This window comes from Puntigrus tetrazona, chromosome 22 (genome assembly GCF_018831695.1).
Source record: "Puntigrus tetrazona isolate hp1 chromosome 22, ASM1883169v1, whole genome shotgun sequence".
NCBI classification, from domain to species: domain Eukaryota; kingdom Metazoa; phylum Chordata; class Actinopteri; order Cypriniformes; family Cyprinidae; genus Puntigrus; species Puntigrus tetrazona.
Window position 1 is genome coordinate 2,073,843 of NC_056720.1, and position 19,940 is coordinate 2,093,782.

Here is a 19,940-nt window from a genome sequence, read left to right on the forward strand (position 1 = left end):
AGTCATGCTCCTTTCAGATGGTGAATTGTTTTTCATTCTTCTCTAACTAGAAGCAGAAAGCAATTAAACCTTTTTGTAGAAATATTATTTATATATCTTTCAATATAATAAACTCCTTTTTTTTTAGACTCTCAGACTGCAGTATCAGTGAAGAAGGTTATAAAGCTCTGTCTTCAGCTCTGAGATCAAACCCTTCACACCTGATAGAGCTGGATCTCACAGGAAATGATCCTGGATCATCAGGAGTGAAGGAGCTCAGTGATTTACTTCAGGATCCTAACTGTCAACTAAACACACTGAGGTGAGGCCAGTGGTGTAACTACAGGCAGTGCACACGTACTAAATTAATATTTCTAGAAATATCAATAATACACAGCATTTTCACAGCGGCATCATGTTGTGTCCTTTAGTGTTCTAGAGGTGGAGCTTTTGTCAAGAATTACTGAGGTTTCGGCTTCTAATCCAACCTTTTCTGTAGTTTTTCTTTTCTTTATTCCTTCATTGAAATCAAAGAGGTGTTCATTAGTTACGCTCGCCGTAACACATTCCAGCAATAGACCGCCTGTTATTTAAAGATATTATTTATTTATTTAAATCTATTTATTATAGATTATAGATGTTTTTTTTTTTGCTCTGCTCTCTCTGAGAAGATTCCTGCGTGTGTGTTAGACGCATGAAAAGAGAACTGTTTAATATAACATGCTCTTTCTAGTTGGTCTTAATTAAGTAGACTAGGCACAGATTTGATTATACAAATATAATGTTTTCTAGATATGAGCGCTGTGTGTATGTGCTTCATAACCGTGCAGCCCAGGATAGGGTCCGTCATGAATAAGTTACACCACTGGGTGAGACGTCATGAAGTAAATGTGCATTACTTACATTAGTATTATATTATAATATTTAGCTACAGCTGCTGTAGTTTTGATGATAAATGTCAACACGTTTAAGATGAGTCACTAGAGTGAGATTCAGTGGTTTGCGCCTCAATAATTATGATTTATTATTGTGTTATTGTGACATTTCTCATGAAAAAAATTATTCAGTGTGCCTAATTATCCTGATTGTTTAAATGTCACTGAATGCACTGTGCATTAATTTTCATTGAGATCAGATTCACAACACTGTAGATCTACTACAACAGATCTATATCACATCTGAAGATGTAGTTCTTCTTAAAATTATCAACACAGACATCAGTCAATTAAAACTAGTGAATTCTGCTGCATAATAATTGCCATTTGTCTTAAAGCATAAATAGATTGTATATATTTAAGTGTTTAAACCTGCAAAGATTTGAACTAGTTTTTTTAGGTATAAACAATGTTTGGTCATCTGTTCATTTTTTGTGATGCACACTGAATTGATTTCTTCATCTTGTATTCTGCAGGTTTTTGGGTCCTGCTGCAGATGAAGGCTGTCAGTATGTGACTGGAATCGTGGGTAAAAACCCGTTACTCCTGAAAGAGCTGAATCTGAGTGGACATAAACTAGGAGACACACGAGTGAATCAGATCTCTGCTCTACTGCAGGATAAACACTGTCAGATCAACACACTGAAGTGAGTATCTTACAGCATTTCACACGTCACACGACTCGTGATCTTACAGAAGTTTTTAATTCTCATTCATTTTAATTCTTTTTAATTCAAAAGATTTTAATTCTCATTTGAGTCCAACCCCATGCTATAAAGGCCATTTTTTCTGATATAACACATTTGATTTATTTGTTGAAAGAAGAAATTCTTGAATAAATCATAGAGCTATTTGAAACAAAAATGAAATTTCCCCATAAGTGCACAGGGATTGAGAAAATAATGTAACACACATTAGAAATAGCCAGTGTTTATTGTTTTTATCATCGTTTGCCTTTAATACTGTCACGAATGAGGGGTCTGAGGCGTGCGGATCCATTTGCAGGCTTTTATTAAATGAAGACATGGTCAAAACAGGCAAGCGTCCAACAGGGCAAACAGGAGTATAAGAGACGAGGCAAACACAAAATCCAAGAACAGGCGAAGGTCAGGTCAGGCAGCAAACAATCAGAATATCCAAAGACAGGCAGGGTCAAAACCAGGGAAACAGGAAACTAGAAACAAACCAATGGCAATCCAAACAATGAAACAGGCGAACAATGCAACCTGCAGTTGAGTGGCTTGCTGCAGTATTTATAGTCCTGGGACAGGAAGTTGTCGCAGAGGGAGTGAATGCAGATCACCCAGAGGTCAGGGCTCCCTCTGCTGGCTTGGTGACATAGCCCCCCTCCTAGGAGCGACTCCTGGCGCTCCACAAAACAAACAAAATAAAACAAAACTGGGAGCTTGGGAGGGGGTTCCGGGAGGGAGTCAGCAAACGGAGTCCAGGGCGGAAGAGACGGAGGAAGGAGCCAGGGAGAAGACGGGAGGAGTCCGGAGTGGGAGGCGATCCAGAGCCCAGCCATGAAGGTCAGTGGTGGAGCCGACGAAGGGAGGAGCCATGGAGAGGTAGCGACCATCAACTCCATGGGACCGACCGATGGCGGCGGAGCAGGTGGTCGCGGAGACTGAGGCGGAGAGCCGATGAGCCAGGGTGATGCAGAGGCGCTGGAGGTCCTAGGCGACACCGCAGGCTTTGGCGACTGATGCGGAGACGGGGGACGAGAAGGACGCGGCGGAGCCAGAGCGACAGAGGACTGAGGTGGAGCCGGGGGGAGGGAGGAGCCTGACAGAGCTGGAGGGATGGAGGGACGAGGCGAAGCTGGAGGAGTGGAATCCTGAGGCGACGGATGGTCGACGACCGACCAAGGCGGAGCCGAGAGCGATGGAGCCTGGTAGAGCTGGTGGACTGACGGAGCACGGTGGAGAGGAGGGAGCTAGGAGCCTAAGGGAAGCCGACGGGTCTACAAGCCGAGGTGGAGTCCGGGGCTCGGAGGCGGGACGATGAAGCTAGGGATCCTTCACCCACGGCGGCAATGGAGACTGGCAGACCTGTGGCGAGCTCAGGTGGAGGGCAGAGGATGAGTGCAGGGGTTGCTGGGATCCATTGACGACGTGTAGCAAGGGTGGGAGGGTGGGAAAACTGGAGGCTTTGCACGAGGCGAACAGGCGAACAATGCAACCTGCAGTTGAGTGGCTTGCTGCAGTATTTATAGTCCTGGGACAGGAAGTAGCAGCAGAGGGAGTGAATGCAGATCACCCAGAGGTCAGGGCTCCCTCTGCTGGCTTGGTGACAAATACAGCTTCAAACCTTCTCTAAGTAGATTCAAACAACTTTAGACTTCATAGACTTCAGTTAAATGTAGTCTCTAACTTCTGCTGAATGTGATCATGTTTACTGACAACAAACTAAGGATTGAAGACTAATTTGAAAACATTAACCACCAACTAGTAACACACAGAACTGAAACCTTTTCTTCTTGATTTGATCGTAAAAACACCCGACAACCTCAGTTTTTAAGCAGTGAGGTATTGTTTAATCTGAGCAGGGTGAATCCTCATAAAGTGTCTGGTCTAACTTCTCATTGGCCGACTGGTATCTTGTTTGCTGCACTAAATACATTTAATTACGTTTAAATATTTTGTATAGTTAATCTTTCTATTTTCTGTACTGTATATTTTGTGTAAGGGAGACTTGTAAAGTAAGTTGTTCTGAGGTCTAAACCTTTGAAAGTTGTAATGAGTGTTTCTTGTTGCTCTTACAGCACATCAAATACACAACCCAATATCACATCATTTTAGTGAATGATACCAAAAATACACAAACATTTCACTTTTATCAAGTGAATAAAGCTGTTTGCATTATGTTTATTAATCTGAAATTATTCATAATGTAATCATATGTAATCATAATCAAACAATGATGAATGAATGTCCAACACAACTGAACAGAACAGATCCAGACTGGACTTTATTCTGTGCAGGCATTGGTTTTTCAGTTTTACCTGTTTCTGAGAAATATTACTGTACTTCACATCTACACCCACAGAAAAAGATACAGGTTTATTTAGATCTGCAAAGTTAAATCTGTGTAGTAAAGTTGATCTCTTTCATTCACAAAAACATCTGTTTTCTGAAGATGTGAAAAAACAGTCACAAGATCACAGACAACAAATAAGTATCTAGCTTTTCATAAAAAAATAAATTCCTGATCTGCATTTTTTACGTGTAAATATTCTCCAGATTTGAAATGTAACTAGTATTCTTAAATCCTAGTTTGGTTTTAGCAATATTGTTTTCACAATTTAGCCTTATTTTATTTATTGCACTGGATGTTGTTTTCTCGTGATTAATTTAAGTCACACATGAACATAACGTGTCTGATTCATTGTCTTTTCTCTTTCTGTCTTCAGTCTGTGTGGATGCAGTATTACAGAGAAACAGAGTCTCATCCTGACTTCAGCTCTGAAATCAAACCCATCACACCTGAGAGAACTGGACCTGAGCGAGAATGAACTCAGAGACTCAGTGAAACACCTCAGTGATCTACTGATGAACACACAATTCAAGCTGGAGAAACTAAAGTTAGTATCATTATTAGTTTATTAAGAAATCAATATCAGAAATATTTTAGTGCTTATTATGATTGATTTATTTTGGCACATATTTTATTTCCAAAAATAAATGGACTCTTGTGATGTTTAATGAAAATAACTGTCCCTCAAGAAAACATCTCTTCTCTCTAAATGATGATGTGAAGGCGGGAAACCTATCAGTCACATGATCACAGCAATAACAAACAACAATTATCAGGCTTTATCAAAAAATAATTCCTCGCCAGTAATTTGCATCACAATAATAAAAAAAGTGATCACAATAATGTTGTACTTGTTGACTGTAAACTATAATCTTAAAATCTCTTGAAGTAAATTGATTTATTAATATACTTGTCTTAAATTGTTAGTTTTAAACTCTTTTTAACTAGTTTTTAATATTATTTTAAAGAGGATCTATAGTTGATCATAATTACTTTACAAATCACAAACCTTTGTTTTTGTTCTAAATATTCTCCAGATATGAAATATAACTATTATCCTCAATTCATCGCCTAGTTTTATATTATAACTGAATTATTATTTATTTACAAATATTATTTTCAGGTTTTAACAATATTTTATTTATTGCACTGGATGGTCTTTACTTGTGATTCATTTAAGTCACATATTTTTACATTTTTACTGCACTTTTATAAAAACAACAACTGAATCTGAGCTTCATGCAGAACTGACAAAGAACTGATATAAATCTGACAAAGATGTATTTTTAATGTAGCTGGCACTATTGACCAGCATTGGCAGGAAGTAGAAGAGCTTTTATGTGTTTTAGGTTCATTTTTATAAGACGTTTTTTTTTTTGTGTTTAGCAACTATAATACAGAAGATCTTGTTTGTGTTCAGACTGTGACACTTGGTAGCTAATAGGCAGTCAATAATTGAGTGAAACTGCTTCTATAATAATAATAATAAGAAGAAGAAGAACAAAAACTCAGTAAATAAATAATAATTTGTTCCCACATAAGGTTTTTGGCAAATGTACTGAAATTGAACTAATCCAAAGTAGTGTAAATTAATTTAAATAAAATTGTAAACCAGCTAAATTGTTGACCCAACTAAGCAATTTTAATTAAAATATAAATATTTACATAACTGAATTAAAAGATAAAATATAAATATTTTCTTCAAAAGTAAACATCTAAATAATTGTAATGAATTAATGTTTTGATAGTATGGTATTTACTTCTGTATTCATTCACACATTGGACTCTATTATACACCCGGTGCAATGCGGCAAGTGTCTTTGTTAGTTTCAGTCCAACACAGTCCTCATCTTCTCCATCCAGCAGCACCTTGTTTAACTAGTGAATGCATTTATAACCATTCGTGCGCGCTCATGAGTGTGCTAGCCTACAAAAAGAAGTGTGTTCAGGAGCATTGGTGGGGTGTTGATGTTTAGAGGAACTGAAGATAGACTGTGCCTTAGATCAACTCAAAACCTGGTCAACAAACAACAATTATCAGGCTTTATCAAAAATTCATTCCTAGCCAGCATTTTTTTTTATTATTTCACTCAGATATGTATCATAATGATAAAAAATGATCACAAAAATGTTGTACTTGTTGACTGTAAACTATAATCTTAAAATTTCTTAAATTGATTTATTAACATAGTTTTCTTGATAAGTAACATTTAAACTCAATTTTTACATTTTGAGTATTATTTTAAAATTAGTTCTATAGTTGATCTTCTCTAGTTCTAGTTTTTTCGTCTAAATATTCTCTAGACTTTAAATGTAACTAGTCTCCTCAAATCCTAGTTTTATTTCTGTATGATTATTTACTGACTTTGTTTTCAGATTTTAACAGTATTTTATTTATTGCACTGGATGTTGTTTTCTCGTGATTAATTTAAGTCACACATGAACATAACGTGTCTGATTCATTGTCTTTTCTCTTTCTGTCTTCAGTCTGTCTGGATGCAGTATTACAGAGAAACAGAGTCTCATCCTGACTTCAGCTCTGAAATCAAACCCATCACACCTGAGAGAACTGAACCTGAGCTGGAATGAACTCAGAGACTCAGTGAAACACCTCAGTGATCTACTGATGAACACACAATTCAAGCTGGAGAAACTAGAGTTAGTATCATTATTAGTTTATTAAGGAAATCAATATCAGAAATATTTTAGTGCTTATTATGATTGATTTATTTTGAAACATATTTTATTTCCAAAAATAAATGGACCCTTGTGATGTTTAATGAAAATAACTGTCCCTCAAGAAAACATCTCTTCTCTCGTCTGATGATGTGAAGGAGGGAAACCTATCAGTCACATGATCACAGCAATAACAAACAACAATTATCAGGCTTTATCAACAAAATTTTATAGCCAGCATTTTTATGCATCACATTAATGAATCACAATGTTGTACTTGTTGACTGTAAACTATAATCTTAAAATCTCTTGAAGTAAAATGATTTATTAATATACTTGTCTTAAATTGTTAGTTTTAAACTCTTTTTAACTCGTTTTTAATATTATTTTAAAGAGGATCTATAGTTGATCATAATTACTTTACAAATCACAAACCTTTGTTTTTGCTCTAAATATTCTCCAGATATGAAATATAACTATTATCCTCATTTCATTATTTAGTTTTATATTATAACTGAATTATTATTTATTTACAAATATTGTTTTCAGGTTTTAACAATATTTTATTTATTGCACTGGATGGTCTTTACTCGTGATTCATTTAAGTCACATATTTTTACATTTTTACTGCACTTTTATAAAAACAACAACTGAATCTGAGCTTCATGCAGAACTGACAAAGAACTGATATAAATCTGACAAAGATGTATTTTTTAATGTAGCTGGCACTATTGACCAGCATTGGCAGGAAGTAGAATAGCTTTTATGTGTTTTAGGTTCATTTTTATAAGACTGAGAGACAAATCTGTACTTAATTCAGAAATGATTGATAAATAATAGTGATATGATGCATCATTAAATAAGGTTGGAATAATAAATCAAATAGGTGAGGACCAAAGAGGACAGAAGGAAGGAGTGTGAGGGCAGTGATGAAGAATAGGTTCATGAGGAAGTCAGACATTTCTGTCCAGATTGTATGTCAGTTTGAAAGATGTGATCCATACAACAACCAGAGGTCAGGAAAGATGCCAGTGTCTGTTAGCATTACTAGACTGATCCAATCATGACTGTCCACATCTACTGACTCACTAGGGACTCACTTTCAAGATTTGAAATTCCAAGGGAAAACACAATATTGAAGTTGTTTTAATGCTTCAAAACTAAAACATGGTTTTCAGGAAGTGACATTACATCCGAATTTGTGTTTTAGATCAAATATAAATCAAATATAGCAGCACAAGAAAAAAACTGAAAGTTCATAAAGATTTTTTATGTTTTTTGAAACAGTAAGACTTTTTCACTTCTTCTCAAATAGTGAAAAGCATCTGATTGTGTGTGAAGTTTCAGAAAATTTGACAAAAAATAATTTACCCTAATGGATACAGAAAAATTATTTTACTTCTAAATCTTTAAATTCACGATTACTTCCTCTCTTTAGACTCAAAATCTTGTGATGAGTCTGAGCTCATTATTTTTGTGAAATATTCTTCTTTATGATTTTGTTTGAGATGATCTCTCTTTCTCTTTTTGTCTCTTTCTAGTCTTTATGGCTGTGACATTACAGATGTTTCTTCTTTAACTCAGTGTTTGACAAAAACAGAAACACTGCAGTTTCTAAAAGAGCTTGATCTGAGGTTTAATGAGATCGGAGACTCAAAGCAGCAGCTCATTGATGTGCTACGAGACTCAAACTGTAAACTGAGGTGAGTAAACTTCACTTTGAGATATTAAAGAGATTCATTTAACTCTGATACGTGAACAAATACACACTTTCAAATATCTGTGAGAAGAGTTTATCAAAGTATCATGAAGCTTTATCTCAAAGGGTTTGTGTCAGAATGAAATAAAAAGTTGATGAGATGTTTAACACAAAGGAGGAAAGAGAACAGAAGCACACTGTCACACTTTATACAGCAGCAGCTGCTTTATTAATGATATCAGTAATAGTGAATCATTACAGTTTGAAATAGATTTGATCAGATTGTAGGAAAAGCAGGTCAAATCAGAGCAGATTCAGCTTCGGCTCACAGTCGTCCAGCATCACATGATCAATGTCTCTGTCTCTTGTGTGTTTTTACTTTGACAAGCAACACGTCACTTTACTTTACACTTACTTCATGTAAGAGATAATGTTCATCCAGACACTTATCACAGAATAAACCTGACAGTTGAAGTATATTTTTACATTTTAATTTAAATTAAAATAAGTTCCTAACAAACGGCTGTGAAACTGGAAGTTTAGTTTGTGTTTCTCTTTATATTCACTCGATAGAGATTGAATTCAAGCTCTAAATGTTTTTATTTAAAACACAAATACTGTTTTATAAATACATATTCTATCTGGTATAGACGGTAATTATTTTTTTATGATTACAGGATTTTACGTTTTACTTAAATTGAAATATAATAACTAATTTGTACTTTGTTCTACTTAACTCTGATTATCTTCTCTTTTGTTCCACTTTACAGAGTTTAGAGATCCATCACCAGAAGTATATAGAAGAAGATAGAGTTTAATCACAAGAAATATCTTTAGTCTTCAATTGAAGATAAATGCTGTATATCACAGTTTGAGCTCATCTTGAGAGGAGCAGTAAACATCAGATGAAGATCCACAGAAGAGCTTCACTACTGTGTCTATGAGGAGAAATAAATGTGTGATTAAATGTGTAAATATGATTCATACAGGTGAAGAGACTCAGACTTTACAATCAAATAATGCAGCTTGTGTGTTAGAAACATGATATTGAATCATTAATATTGATTTAATATTTAACCTAATGATCATGTTGTTTAATTTAACCTTTGAGATGAGTCTGTCTGTCTCTTTAGTATAACCCATCATGTTAAGTGTGCGCAGCACTTTATCAAAATATATAAAGCAAATTAAAATGTGTGAAATAAATGTTACTTAAAATATTTACCCGATCTCTCTTACATTTTATACATATCGTTATTGTATTTAAATGTATATTAAGTTAGCTTTGTGTCTGTTTTTTTATCACAATCTTTACAACAAACAAAACACAATGTAATTGAAAGGATTGTATAGTTTTGAGATGAATTGATTAAAACAGGAGTTTTCACACACAGTGAGTTTGTGCTGAACTGACCGCTTCAGTGTTTAGAAACTGTGTGCCTTTTACTTGATGTTTGATTAACAATTTTAAGAAGTTTTTTTCCTGAATTTTTCCCCTATAGAAGTACAAATATTACAAATACATTTCTAAATTTTAGATTTCAAAATAAAAAAGTGTTTTGCTATTGTAGATTTTTTTACATTTTTACTATTTTGCAAATGTGAACATTTTTTTAATTAATCAAAAAAGGTGTAGGGCACTGTATAAATACATGAGTGATCAAATGACATTTCCTCAATAATACAGGCAGGTCTTTTCAGTTTTACATAGATTGAAATTAAATGTATTAACGTAACAATCACTTTAAGTATTGTCAAGTTACTTAGGATTTGTAGTCTCAATGTCTGCCTCAACTGCCTCAAAAAAAGGCTTCAATCATCGTTGGAAGGCGCATGGATTATCTCAAAGTAGGAGATTCATCATCACTGAAGCAATTCATTGAAATTTTTTTCTGATACAATTCAATCTTCATTTGCTCTCAGATGATTATACAAGCTTGTATGATCAATTGGAAAAAAAATATGGCGACACATTTTTATAGAATACAAAGTGACATAAAACAAGGAAAAACGAATCACCTAATAGAAATAATCAAATTGAAATGAAATATTATTTAGACATCAGGGATTAAATATGGTATGGTTATAGATGGTCATAGAGATGGTATATAGTAAATCAGAAGCAAAGTCATAGTTAATAATAGTATGATAATGCTGTATTACTGTATTCTGGAGGTAGTCGTGCTCCAGGACAGTAGCTGGCGGTATTTCACCCGGATATTAACACGACAGAGAAGAAGACGATCACAAACCGAAAGTGTTTTAAAGACTTCTGGAGACTTTCCCTACAGATCAACATCTTCACAACTACTCCGAGTAAGTCCGGCTGCACTTAAAAGTGTTGCTACTTAAGGAATAGTTTGCTTCAGTCCAAGTAAAAAATAACATGACTCCATTAAGAGTAAAAAGTAGTTTGATATCTGCTCGAGTTACTGCGTTACAAAGCACTTTAGTGTTATTTATCTGTTTTACCCAAAATGAGACGATTACGGAGCAGAAGTTATCTTATAAATGATATTTGACGCTATTAATCAAACTTACTATCAGCAGAGAGTCTTATTGATTGTAGTGGCTTAAAATCCCACTGAAAGTGTAGTTTGTTATAATAACACAGGTGGAGAAAAAAAGTTATTGTTATTGAAAAAATGTTAACCCATACATAGGCTTGAGAATCCAAAGTCTGTTTCAATTATGGATTAAGATGTTTAAGGCCGGGAATAATCTCATTGTTATAAAACTGGATATTTGATTCCTTTGAGCAAGGTTTAATGTGACTGTAAACCACTCAAGCACAAGATACGCTTTAAAAAAAATGATATGCTTTATTTTTGTCTTTTAATTGGCTAAGAAATGTTGCTTGACAATAACCAATCACATTTTCTGGTTTATACAAACACATGAGGCCAAATAGTTTGCATACCGTAATAAATGGGTTTTCATATTATTCATATGCTATATTTATGAGCTGAAAAATGACCCCTATTTTTTTACCTTCAGTGTCTTTGTCCGTTAGAGATTTTCTTGTTTCGTCGTCCACGTACTCACGCGTCCCAAGCAGGCACACAGATGCATCTGACTGACAGGTAAACCGTGCTTGTTTTATCAGCCAGATGCGTGTACTGCATGCTCTCTTACTTCAGTGCTGTTGTTAGTGATGATTATTACAGCAATTATTGATAAGTGCTTTTGAGGGTTTTTTGGGGGGGATTGATCGATTGATTATATTGAATGTTTGTCTCAATCATTGCGCACTAGTTGTTTTTCTTCATCTTGTATTCCTCTGAACTCTCATGATCTGACAGGGTCATGTTCAGGACATGAGGAACATCTGATGATCTTCAGAGACACAAAGATCTCAGAGAAGAGAAGAAAGAGATGAGTCTCCCACAGAAACAGAGGTAAGACCTGAGTCTGCTTTCAGAGAAAAAACTACACTCTCTCTATTGTCGTGTCAAAGGATTCAAAAAACAAATGCTATCAATGTTTTCAGATTGTCACAGATTAAAACAGATATTTTGCTTCTGTGAATCTGTACATTTAAGCAATATAACAGAGTGATATGAAGTAATATACTCTAGATGTGCTGGAAACATGAGATCAGGGCAGACTGAGTGTTTTCTCTTCTGTGGTGACAGACACACACCGAGCAGAAAACACACATCGGTTCTTGTGTTCTTCTCACAGACAGAAAGAGTTTTAATGTCTGATGATCTGCTGTAGTTCATCATAAAGCTGTATTTCTGTGTATGTGGAGTCAGAGGTGGACAAGCCATCTGGCAGCCTGGGCGTTTTCAGGCCGGTACAACTTCTCCACCAAGAACCGGCCCATCATACAGGCACAGTGACCCATCACAAAGCATTATATAGTGATGAGGGATCTTGTTCCACCTTCCTCTCGGTCCTTCGAAACAGACAGATCAAGGCGAAACTGTGGTGCTAAAGATCTCAGGGAAAAGTAGCCCAAAAACTTTGAGGCAGTTGCCGCGAAATGTGCCTCGTTTGCAGCAATTCTGAAAGGTTCACAACAGCGTTATCGAGAACAGACTTGCTCTGCTGTGAGTGATAAGACAAAGACACAGACAGGAAGAGGAGAGATGTTTCATCAGTAAGGAGCTTGATAACAGGCTCGTATGAAGGGCAAACGGACGGATCTAACCTGTCTTAATGAGTGAAGAATAGAGCCTTTTTTAAAACAGCAAAAATTCATCCTTTGCTCTTGTTTAAACCTAGATTTAAATATGACCCCACATTTTATTTTTCTCCAACGAGATGAAATATTCTCACACCATATTTTATTTCATAAATTTGCATTATATTCAGATACTTACCTTTTAATATTAAAGAAACCGGTAGCCTACTGTAATCACTGTTTAAAATAATCCTAATTTATTAACATATTAGTAACAGAATTCACAGTTTATTGCTGAATGTCATGAAATTTGTCACATTTTTAATGAACTAATCAAAAGTTGTTAAATACACTTAAGTCTAATCGCAATATGGACCAGTATTGTATTTACAGCAACCCGTCAAAATAAAAGTCTGAAAAAAATTTGATGTTGTTACGCCCATTACTGTTTTTTTTATGCATTCAAATAATTAGACATGCTAAAAGCAGAATTTGGTAACAATAATAATAAAAAAAAATAGGGTGAGAAAAATTAAGTATTTTTATGTAGCTGAATGCTCCAGAGACACAATGATAGAAACGAAGCTTGTGTGTTCATGAAGATGCTGCTGTGACTGAAGGGATGTGAACTCTACTGTGATGGAGGACGATTTACACTTTCTTTTTTATTTATTATTGATGTACATATTATTTTTTTTAGGTTTTAAAAAATGCATTGTGTTAAAGTTTCCTTCTCTTTGTGTCATCAGTGTAAGCTCCGGCTATGTGTCCGGCTCTGTGTCTGTGAGGAGCGACTGGTCAAAAGATGAACCACCAAAGTTTAGTGAGAAGACACCACTAGCTGCTGAAAGGTATTTCATGTTTTGTGTTATATGTACTAGATCATTTCTCACTAGATACACTAGATATTTGTGATATATAACAAATGGCATAAATTCACCATAGAGCCATGAATATATCTTTTCATCCGTTTAACTACCATTTACAGCATTAAACTATTTCAAATGAGACTAAAGAGCCCCATATTACTGTGTTTTTTTACCGTTACTTGTGTCATTAGTTCTCTCCTTAAAGGATAGAAAACCTTAAATTTGTATTTAAATAAAACCTTCTCTTTAACAGCATTAACTTATAGTTGCACCGTTAAAACCGTTTCATAAAGTAGTTTTTCAAATAATAATAAATTTTTAGTTAGTCAGACTTATGTCACTGGATTTGGTTAAAATAAGTCAGACTATCTGAAATAAACCAGGCTTATTTGGTATAATATTTTAAGAAACAGGCCACTTTGTGTTTAACAATATTTTGCCTTAACCTCATTTTTTTGCATTTCTTTGGTATTCTGTGGAGGTTGCTCTGGCGAAAAGTTCAGGAAAAGACAGGAAATAGTTCCTTTCTATTCTTTATAACCTGATCCTTCTTTCAAAGTACTGATCTCAGCACAGAAAGCCTATCCTGCGTTTTTTTTAAATTTCTGTCTAAAAGTGAATTTCCTTCAGCTCTTCTCTAGCTTGATGATGCTCCTGTGACATCTGTTGTTTGTTTCTCTGCAGATATTCAGTCTCTTGTTTTAAATGCATCATGTCCTTTGTAAGCTGCTTCAAATGGCTCTTGTCTTTTAGCTGGGACATTAATAATTCTCTTTAATTCTCAGAGGGGAACATTTTGTTCGTTTTTACATGGTTGATCTGGTTGACAGGATCTGTCTGCCTTTGCAGATGCCTTTTTTTGTGGTGAAGGTAGAAAGTAGTATTTCATGAGGAGCTGGTGTAGAGGAGCAGGTCGGTCACTGAACAGCAAACAGTGTTTCAGGATTGTTCTTGATCTGTTTATACCTGTGGAGATGTTTAGAGCTCTTCTGAGGAAACACAAAGGGACTGCAGTGATCATCCCTGGTTTTACAATGTTTCTGGTTTTAGTTGGTGGATAACTTCATGCAGACCTTGCTCTGGACGGGTCTCAGTTGTGTGGCTCTTTAGTTTGCTCTCATTGATTGTCTTCTGCTGTTATTCTTAATTAATATAAATTCCTCTTGTGGGTATTATAATTTTAAAATCTGAATCTCATTGTTGCTGCTGGACGATAGAGTTTCTCATTTAATAATTAAAAATTCAGGTTTGTAGTCGGCTCAAACCCATGTACTTATGCAACTGTGATGTATTTTATCACATTTATAACTACTTCTGATATAATGGGAGATAAAGTGAATAATACTAAAGCTGTTAATCAAGGATGTGCGTTTGTGTTGAAGCTTGGCTCATTGCCACTATTCTAGAGAAGATAGAAATGAAGATGAGAGAAGATTACTGAGACTGAGGAGGATGTAGCTGAATGCTCCAGAGACACAGTGATAGAAATGATGCTTGTGTGTTACGTGAAGATGCTGCTGTGAATGAAAGAAAGCTTAAACTCTGCTGTGATGGAGGAGGATTTATATAGATTTATATTTTTTTAATGATTGTGTGAAATTTTTAAATCTCTCCCTCTCTTCTTTGTGTCATCAGTGTTAGCTCAGGCTCTTATTTGTCCAGCTCTGTGAAGAGCAACTGGTCAAAAGATGAACCACTAAAGTTTAGTGAGGAAACACCATCAGCTACTCAATACAGGTATTTCATGTTCATTTAAACACTGTTTTGTAAAAAAGGTTACCAAATAGTAATTGAATAGTAACTTTGTGTTTAATAATATACCACATTTTATTTGTTTTGCTATTTTAACAGTCTCCACTATGAGACATTTGCTTCAGACAACCTCCTAGGGATCTTCCAGGTATTAAAAAATATTTTGATAAATGTTTATTGCAATTATCTTTCTGGAAAACTTTTCTTTTTATAATCACTGATTATGTAATTTAGACCAAATATGGATGTGAATATGGTTCAGATTTGTTCATTTGTCACTGGTTTTGCTTTTGTTTGTAGGATCTTGAGAAGAAAATAATCACATTTCTAAAAAATGAGCTGGAAATGTTTAAGAAAATATTACGAAAAGAGAACAAGCAACACATTGTGGAGGATTTTAATGAGAACAGATGCAGTAACAGAGAAGCAGCTCTTGATCTCACGCTCTACTTCCTGAGAGAGATGAAGCAAGATAGAGCTGCTGATACTCTAGAAGGTAAGAGACAATGTTCGCTACTTTCAGTGCTTCATCAATCTCTTTTCTCTTCCACAATCTGTTATAAGAAAGATTCATATGCCTCTCATATTATGTGTTCATAACCTGCCCTGTCTCTTCCAATGACAGACTTCCCTTAGACTTCCACATTCTGTTTTGTACATAACAAACCCAGAGACTAAACAATATGTGTACTTTATTTCTGTGTTCAGATGAGCTGATCTTCATTCATCAGCTAAAGTGTAGCCTAAAGAAGAAGTATAAGTGTGTGTTTGAAGGAATCACAAAGCAAGGCAACTCTACACTTCTGAAGAACATCTACACAGATCTCTATATCACTCAGGGTTGTAGTGAACAGGTCAATACTGAACATGAGGTCAGACAGATTGAAGTTGCTTCCAGACGTCATGAATCACAAGACATACAGGTTGAGTGCAAAAATTTGTTTGAAGAATCTGAACAAGACGAGCAGATCAGAACTGTACTGACAAAAGGAGTCGCTGGCATCGGAAAATCAGTCACTGTGCAGAAGTTTCTTCTGGATTGGGCCGAAGGAAAAGAAAATCAAGATATCAGCTTCATATTTCCTCTTCCATTCAGAGAGATGAACTTAAAGGAGAAAGAAAAACTAAGTTTAATGGACCTTATTTCTCAGTTTTTCCCAGAGACGAAAAGACTGAAGCTTACGAGAAGAAATCAGTTCAAAGTCCTGTTCATTCTTGATGGATTGGATGAATGTCGACTTCCTCTAAACTTTAAGGATAATGAGATATTGTGTGATGTTTCATCAGCAGCCTCTCTGGATGTTCTCCTAACAAACCTCATCAAGGGAAATCTGCTTCCTTCTGCTCTCATCTGGATCACCACCAGACCAGCAGCTGCCAGTAAGATTCCTCCTGAATGTATCGAGCGGCTGACAGAGATACGAGGATTCAATGATGCACAAAAGGAGGAGTACTTCAGAAAAAGATTCACGGATCAAAATCTGGCCAACGAAATCATCAATCATGTTAAACAATCAAAGAGTCTCTTTATCATGTGCCACATCCCAGTCTTCTGCTGGATTTCAGCCACAGTTCTCCAGAACATTTTAGAAAAGAAAAGAAAGATTGTGATGAAAAAGAATCAGTCTGAAGATGCCTCCAAAACACTACAGGAGTCAAATACTGAAGACACTCCTAAAACTCTGACACAAATGTACACACACTTTCTCAGATTTCAGATCCAGCAGAGCAGAAGAAAGTATGATGGAGGACACACGCCAGATGTTTCCTGGGATAAAGATGCCATCTTTTCACTCGGGAAACTGGCATTTGATCAGCTGGAAAGAAACAACGTGGTCTTCTATGACACAGATCTGGAAGCATGTGGTATTGATGTCTATAAGGCATCAGTGTACTCAGGCATGTGTACTCAGATCTTTAAGGAGGAAACAGTGATTGTCCTTGGTACCATGTACTGCTTCGTTCACTTGAGCATTCAAGAGTTTATTGCAGCCCTTTATGCTCATCAGTTTCTAGAAATCAACAAGAAAAGTGTGTTTGATCAAGACTCAGAACAGGAAAACAAAAGTGAAATTGATTTGCTCAAGACTGCAGTGGACAAAGCTCTAGAGAGTGATAATGGACACCTGGATCTTTTTCTTCGATTCCTGCTTGGATTGTCACTTCAGTCCAATCAGAGACTCTTACAGGGTCTGTTGACGCAGAAAAATAGAAATGACCGGAGCAAAAAGGAAATAGTTGAGTACATCAAGCAGAAATTTGAAGCTAATCTGTCTCCAGAGAGATCCATCAATCTGTTCTACTGTCTGAATGAACTGAACGACCAAACTCTGGTGAAAGAGATTCAGAACCACCTTAACAAAGGAAGTCTGTCATCTGCTGACCTTTCACCTGCCCAGTGGTCTGCTTTGGTCTTTGTGTTGTTGACATCAGAGGAGGAGTTGGAGGAGTTTGAGCTTCAGAAATTCAAGAAATCAGATGAGTGTCTCATTAGATTATCAGCAGTCATCAAAACCTCCAAAAGAGCTCTGTAAGTAATTTCATATATTCTGTTCTCATCTTTAAACTGCATTTACCTTATTGAGTATTATTATAATTTTTCCTTTAAAAATTGCAGTCCTTTATACTCTAATATGCTATAAATGAGATATACTCTTGTAAAATCTCAATGCATAAATGATTAACCTCTAGATTCTCCACCTCAACATAATAGAGCAGTACTTTTTAAACAAATAACTCATTGCCAGTAATAGTATGCAAATATGTAATAGGTTTATTTATTCAGTTTTTATTTCAAATTGCCAGTTTGTTTTATCTGAGAAATTAAAATCAGTGTAATTATATATATATATATATATATATATATATATATATATATATATATATATATATATATATATATAAATGCAGTGTATTTCATGTAAAACAATCAGAAAAATTAAATTTCTGTATTTTTTTTATATATTTCATGTTTTTAAGTGATTTAATTTATTTCTCTTGTAGGCTAAATAATTGTGGTTTGACAGACAAAAGCTGTTCAGCTCTGGCTTCACTTCTTGGATCAGATTTCAGTCTGAAAGAGCTGAACATGAACAATAATAATCTGCGGGATTCAGGAGTGAAGCTGCTCTGCACTGGACTGAAGGATATCAATTGTAAATTAGAAATACTGAGGTAAATTTTGTGGCAATCCCTAGTTTTTGATAAAAATTCAGATCCATTTGTTAACATGGACCTTGATAATTTTCCACAACTGAGGACCAAACTGCTTCAGCTAAGTGAAATTGAAAGGCTTTTGTTCCAGCATGAACTGTACATTTCATGAACCATTTTGAACTTGTTTATTGTAGATTATTTAGATGAAAGACTTGTTGAGTTTCAATATAATTAAAAATAATGTACTCTATTTAATACTCTATTTATTTTGTATTCATTTATAATTCAATTATATTATAATTGATATGTTATAATTTTTTTATTAAATTATTTAATATCTGGGTTTTAACCTTTTCTGTAGAATAGTGTGTTTTTATAAGGACACATTCAAGATGCTGAAGTGAATGAGCACTGCTGTTATTGGCCGTTTGGCATAATATTACAATACAGTACAATACTTCTACTTATTTATTTGTATGTAAACATTTCAAAACAGTTAAAGCTGATCAGTGCTGTACAGAATAGAATAAAAAATCTGAAATAAGATAAAAAAAAAAAAAAAAAAAAAGACAATCAAATTTAAAATGCAACAATACACATTGGAGAAACTCAGGTTACTGTAATGAACTATTGTTTGGTTTTAATAATGACATTCTCTTTTTATCAAAATGTTAAAAATTATTATCAAAATTTACTATAATAATCTTTAAAAAAGGACATGATCTTGTCAGATGGGGATTTACAAGAAAACACTATTAAATCTTTTTGTAGTATTATTTATCACATAAGTTTGAATATAATAAAAACTTTTTTCTGTAGACTCTCAGACTGCAGTATCAGTGAAGAAGGTTATAAAGCTCTGTCTTCAGCTCTGAGATCAAACCCCTCCCACCTGATAGAGCTGGATCTCACAGGAAATGATCCTGGATCATCAGGAGTGAAGGAGCTCAGTGATTTACTACGGGATCCTAACTGTCAACTAAACACACTGAGGTGAGACATCGTGAAATTATATGAAATCAATTATACACTTGTGAATTACTTACATTATATATTATAATATTTAGGTGCAGCTGCTGTTGTTTTGATGATCAGTGTGAGTTGAGTTACAGGTTAATCAGATATTTTGTGTTACTAGAATTCAGTAGTTTGGTGCTTCAATAATTAACATTTATTATTGTGTTATTGTGAAAATTTCTAATGAATAAGATTCAGTGTGAGTAAATATCCTGATTGTTTAAATGTTACTGAATAAACTGTACATTAATTTCCATCAAGCTCAGATTCACAACATTGTAGATCTACTACAGCAGGTCTGTATCACGTCTGAAGCTGCAGTTCTTCTCATAATGAGCAGAATTACTGCTGTATCAACACAGACATCAGTTAAATACAACTATCAAGAGATCATCTGTTTGGTGAATTCTGCTGCAAAATAATAGTAATAGACGCATCAGATGACCAACTAAATATATCACTACGGAAGTTTAGCTGCATTCTCATCTCAAAAGATCTTGAGATTTCTTGAGCATTAGGATCTATGAGCTTTGTTTTTGCGTTTGTCTTTCTTTAAAAAATAAATAAATACATAAATAAATAGTATATATGTAATTGTTCAAGCTCTAAGATCTTAAACTAGAGCGTTTCCTTAGATTCAGTGTTTGAAAGTCTTTAAATGTTTTGTGTTGCACAATAAATTGAACTGTTTT

The 19,940-nt window shown here is 34.9% G+C and overlaps 2 protein-coding genes across 2 annotated transcripts in view; both read left to right on the top strand.

The window, feature by feature from the left end:
• LOC122327908 (NACHT, LRR and PYD domains-containing protein 12-like) overlaps positions 1 to 19,940 on the top strand; it is a 50,683-nt gene that overhangs the window by 19,484 nt on the left and 11,259 nt on the right. Inside the window, 2 exon segments of the mRNA XM_043223578.1 lie at positions 128 to 301; positions 1,391 to 1,561. Of these exon segments, the coding sequence (XP_043079513.1) occupies positions 128 to 301; positions 1,391 to 1,561 (345 nt within the window).
• LOC122327922 (NLR family CARD domain-containing protein 3-like) lies at positions 10,567 to 18,253 on the top strand. The gene is made up of 9 exons (XM_043223609.1): positions 10,567 to 10,641; positions 11,323 to 11,408; positions 11,628 to 11,723; positions 13,204 to 13,305; positions 14,959 to 15,060; positions 15,175 to 15,223; positions 15,376 to 15,571; positions 15,784 to 17,605; positions 18,079 to 18,253. The coding sequence occupies exons 3-9, from the start codon at positions 11,701 to 11,703 to the stop codon at positions 18,251 to 18,253; spliced, it is 2,469 nt and encodes an 822-aa protein (XP_043079544.1). The 5' UTR covers positions 10,567 to 10,641; positions 11,323 to 11,408; positions 11,628 to 11,700.

Coding starts and splice junctions, on each gene's coding strand:
- LOC122327922 (XM_043223609.1), top strand. CDS start 11,701: ATGAGTCTCCCACAGAAACAGAG. Junction 11,724..13,203: donor AGTCTCCCACAGAAACAGAG/GTAAGACCTGAG, acceptor TTGTGTCATCAG/TGTAAGCTCCGGCTATGTGT. Junction 15,061..15,174: donor CCATCAGCTACTCAATACAG/GTATTTCATGTT, acceptor CTATTTTAACAG/TCTCCACTATGAGACATTTG.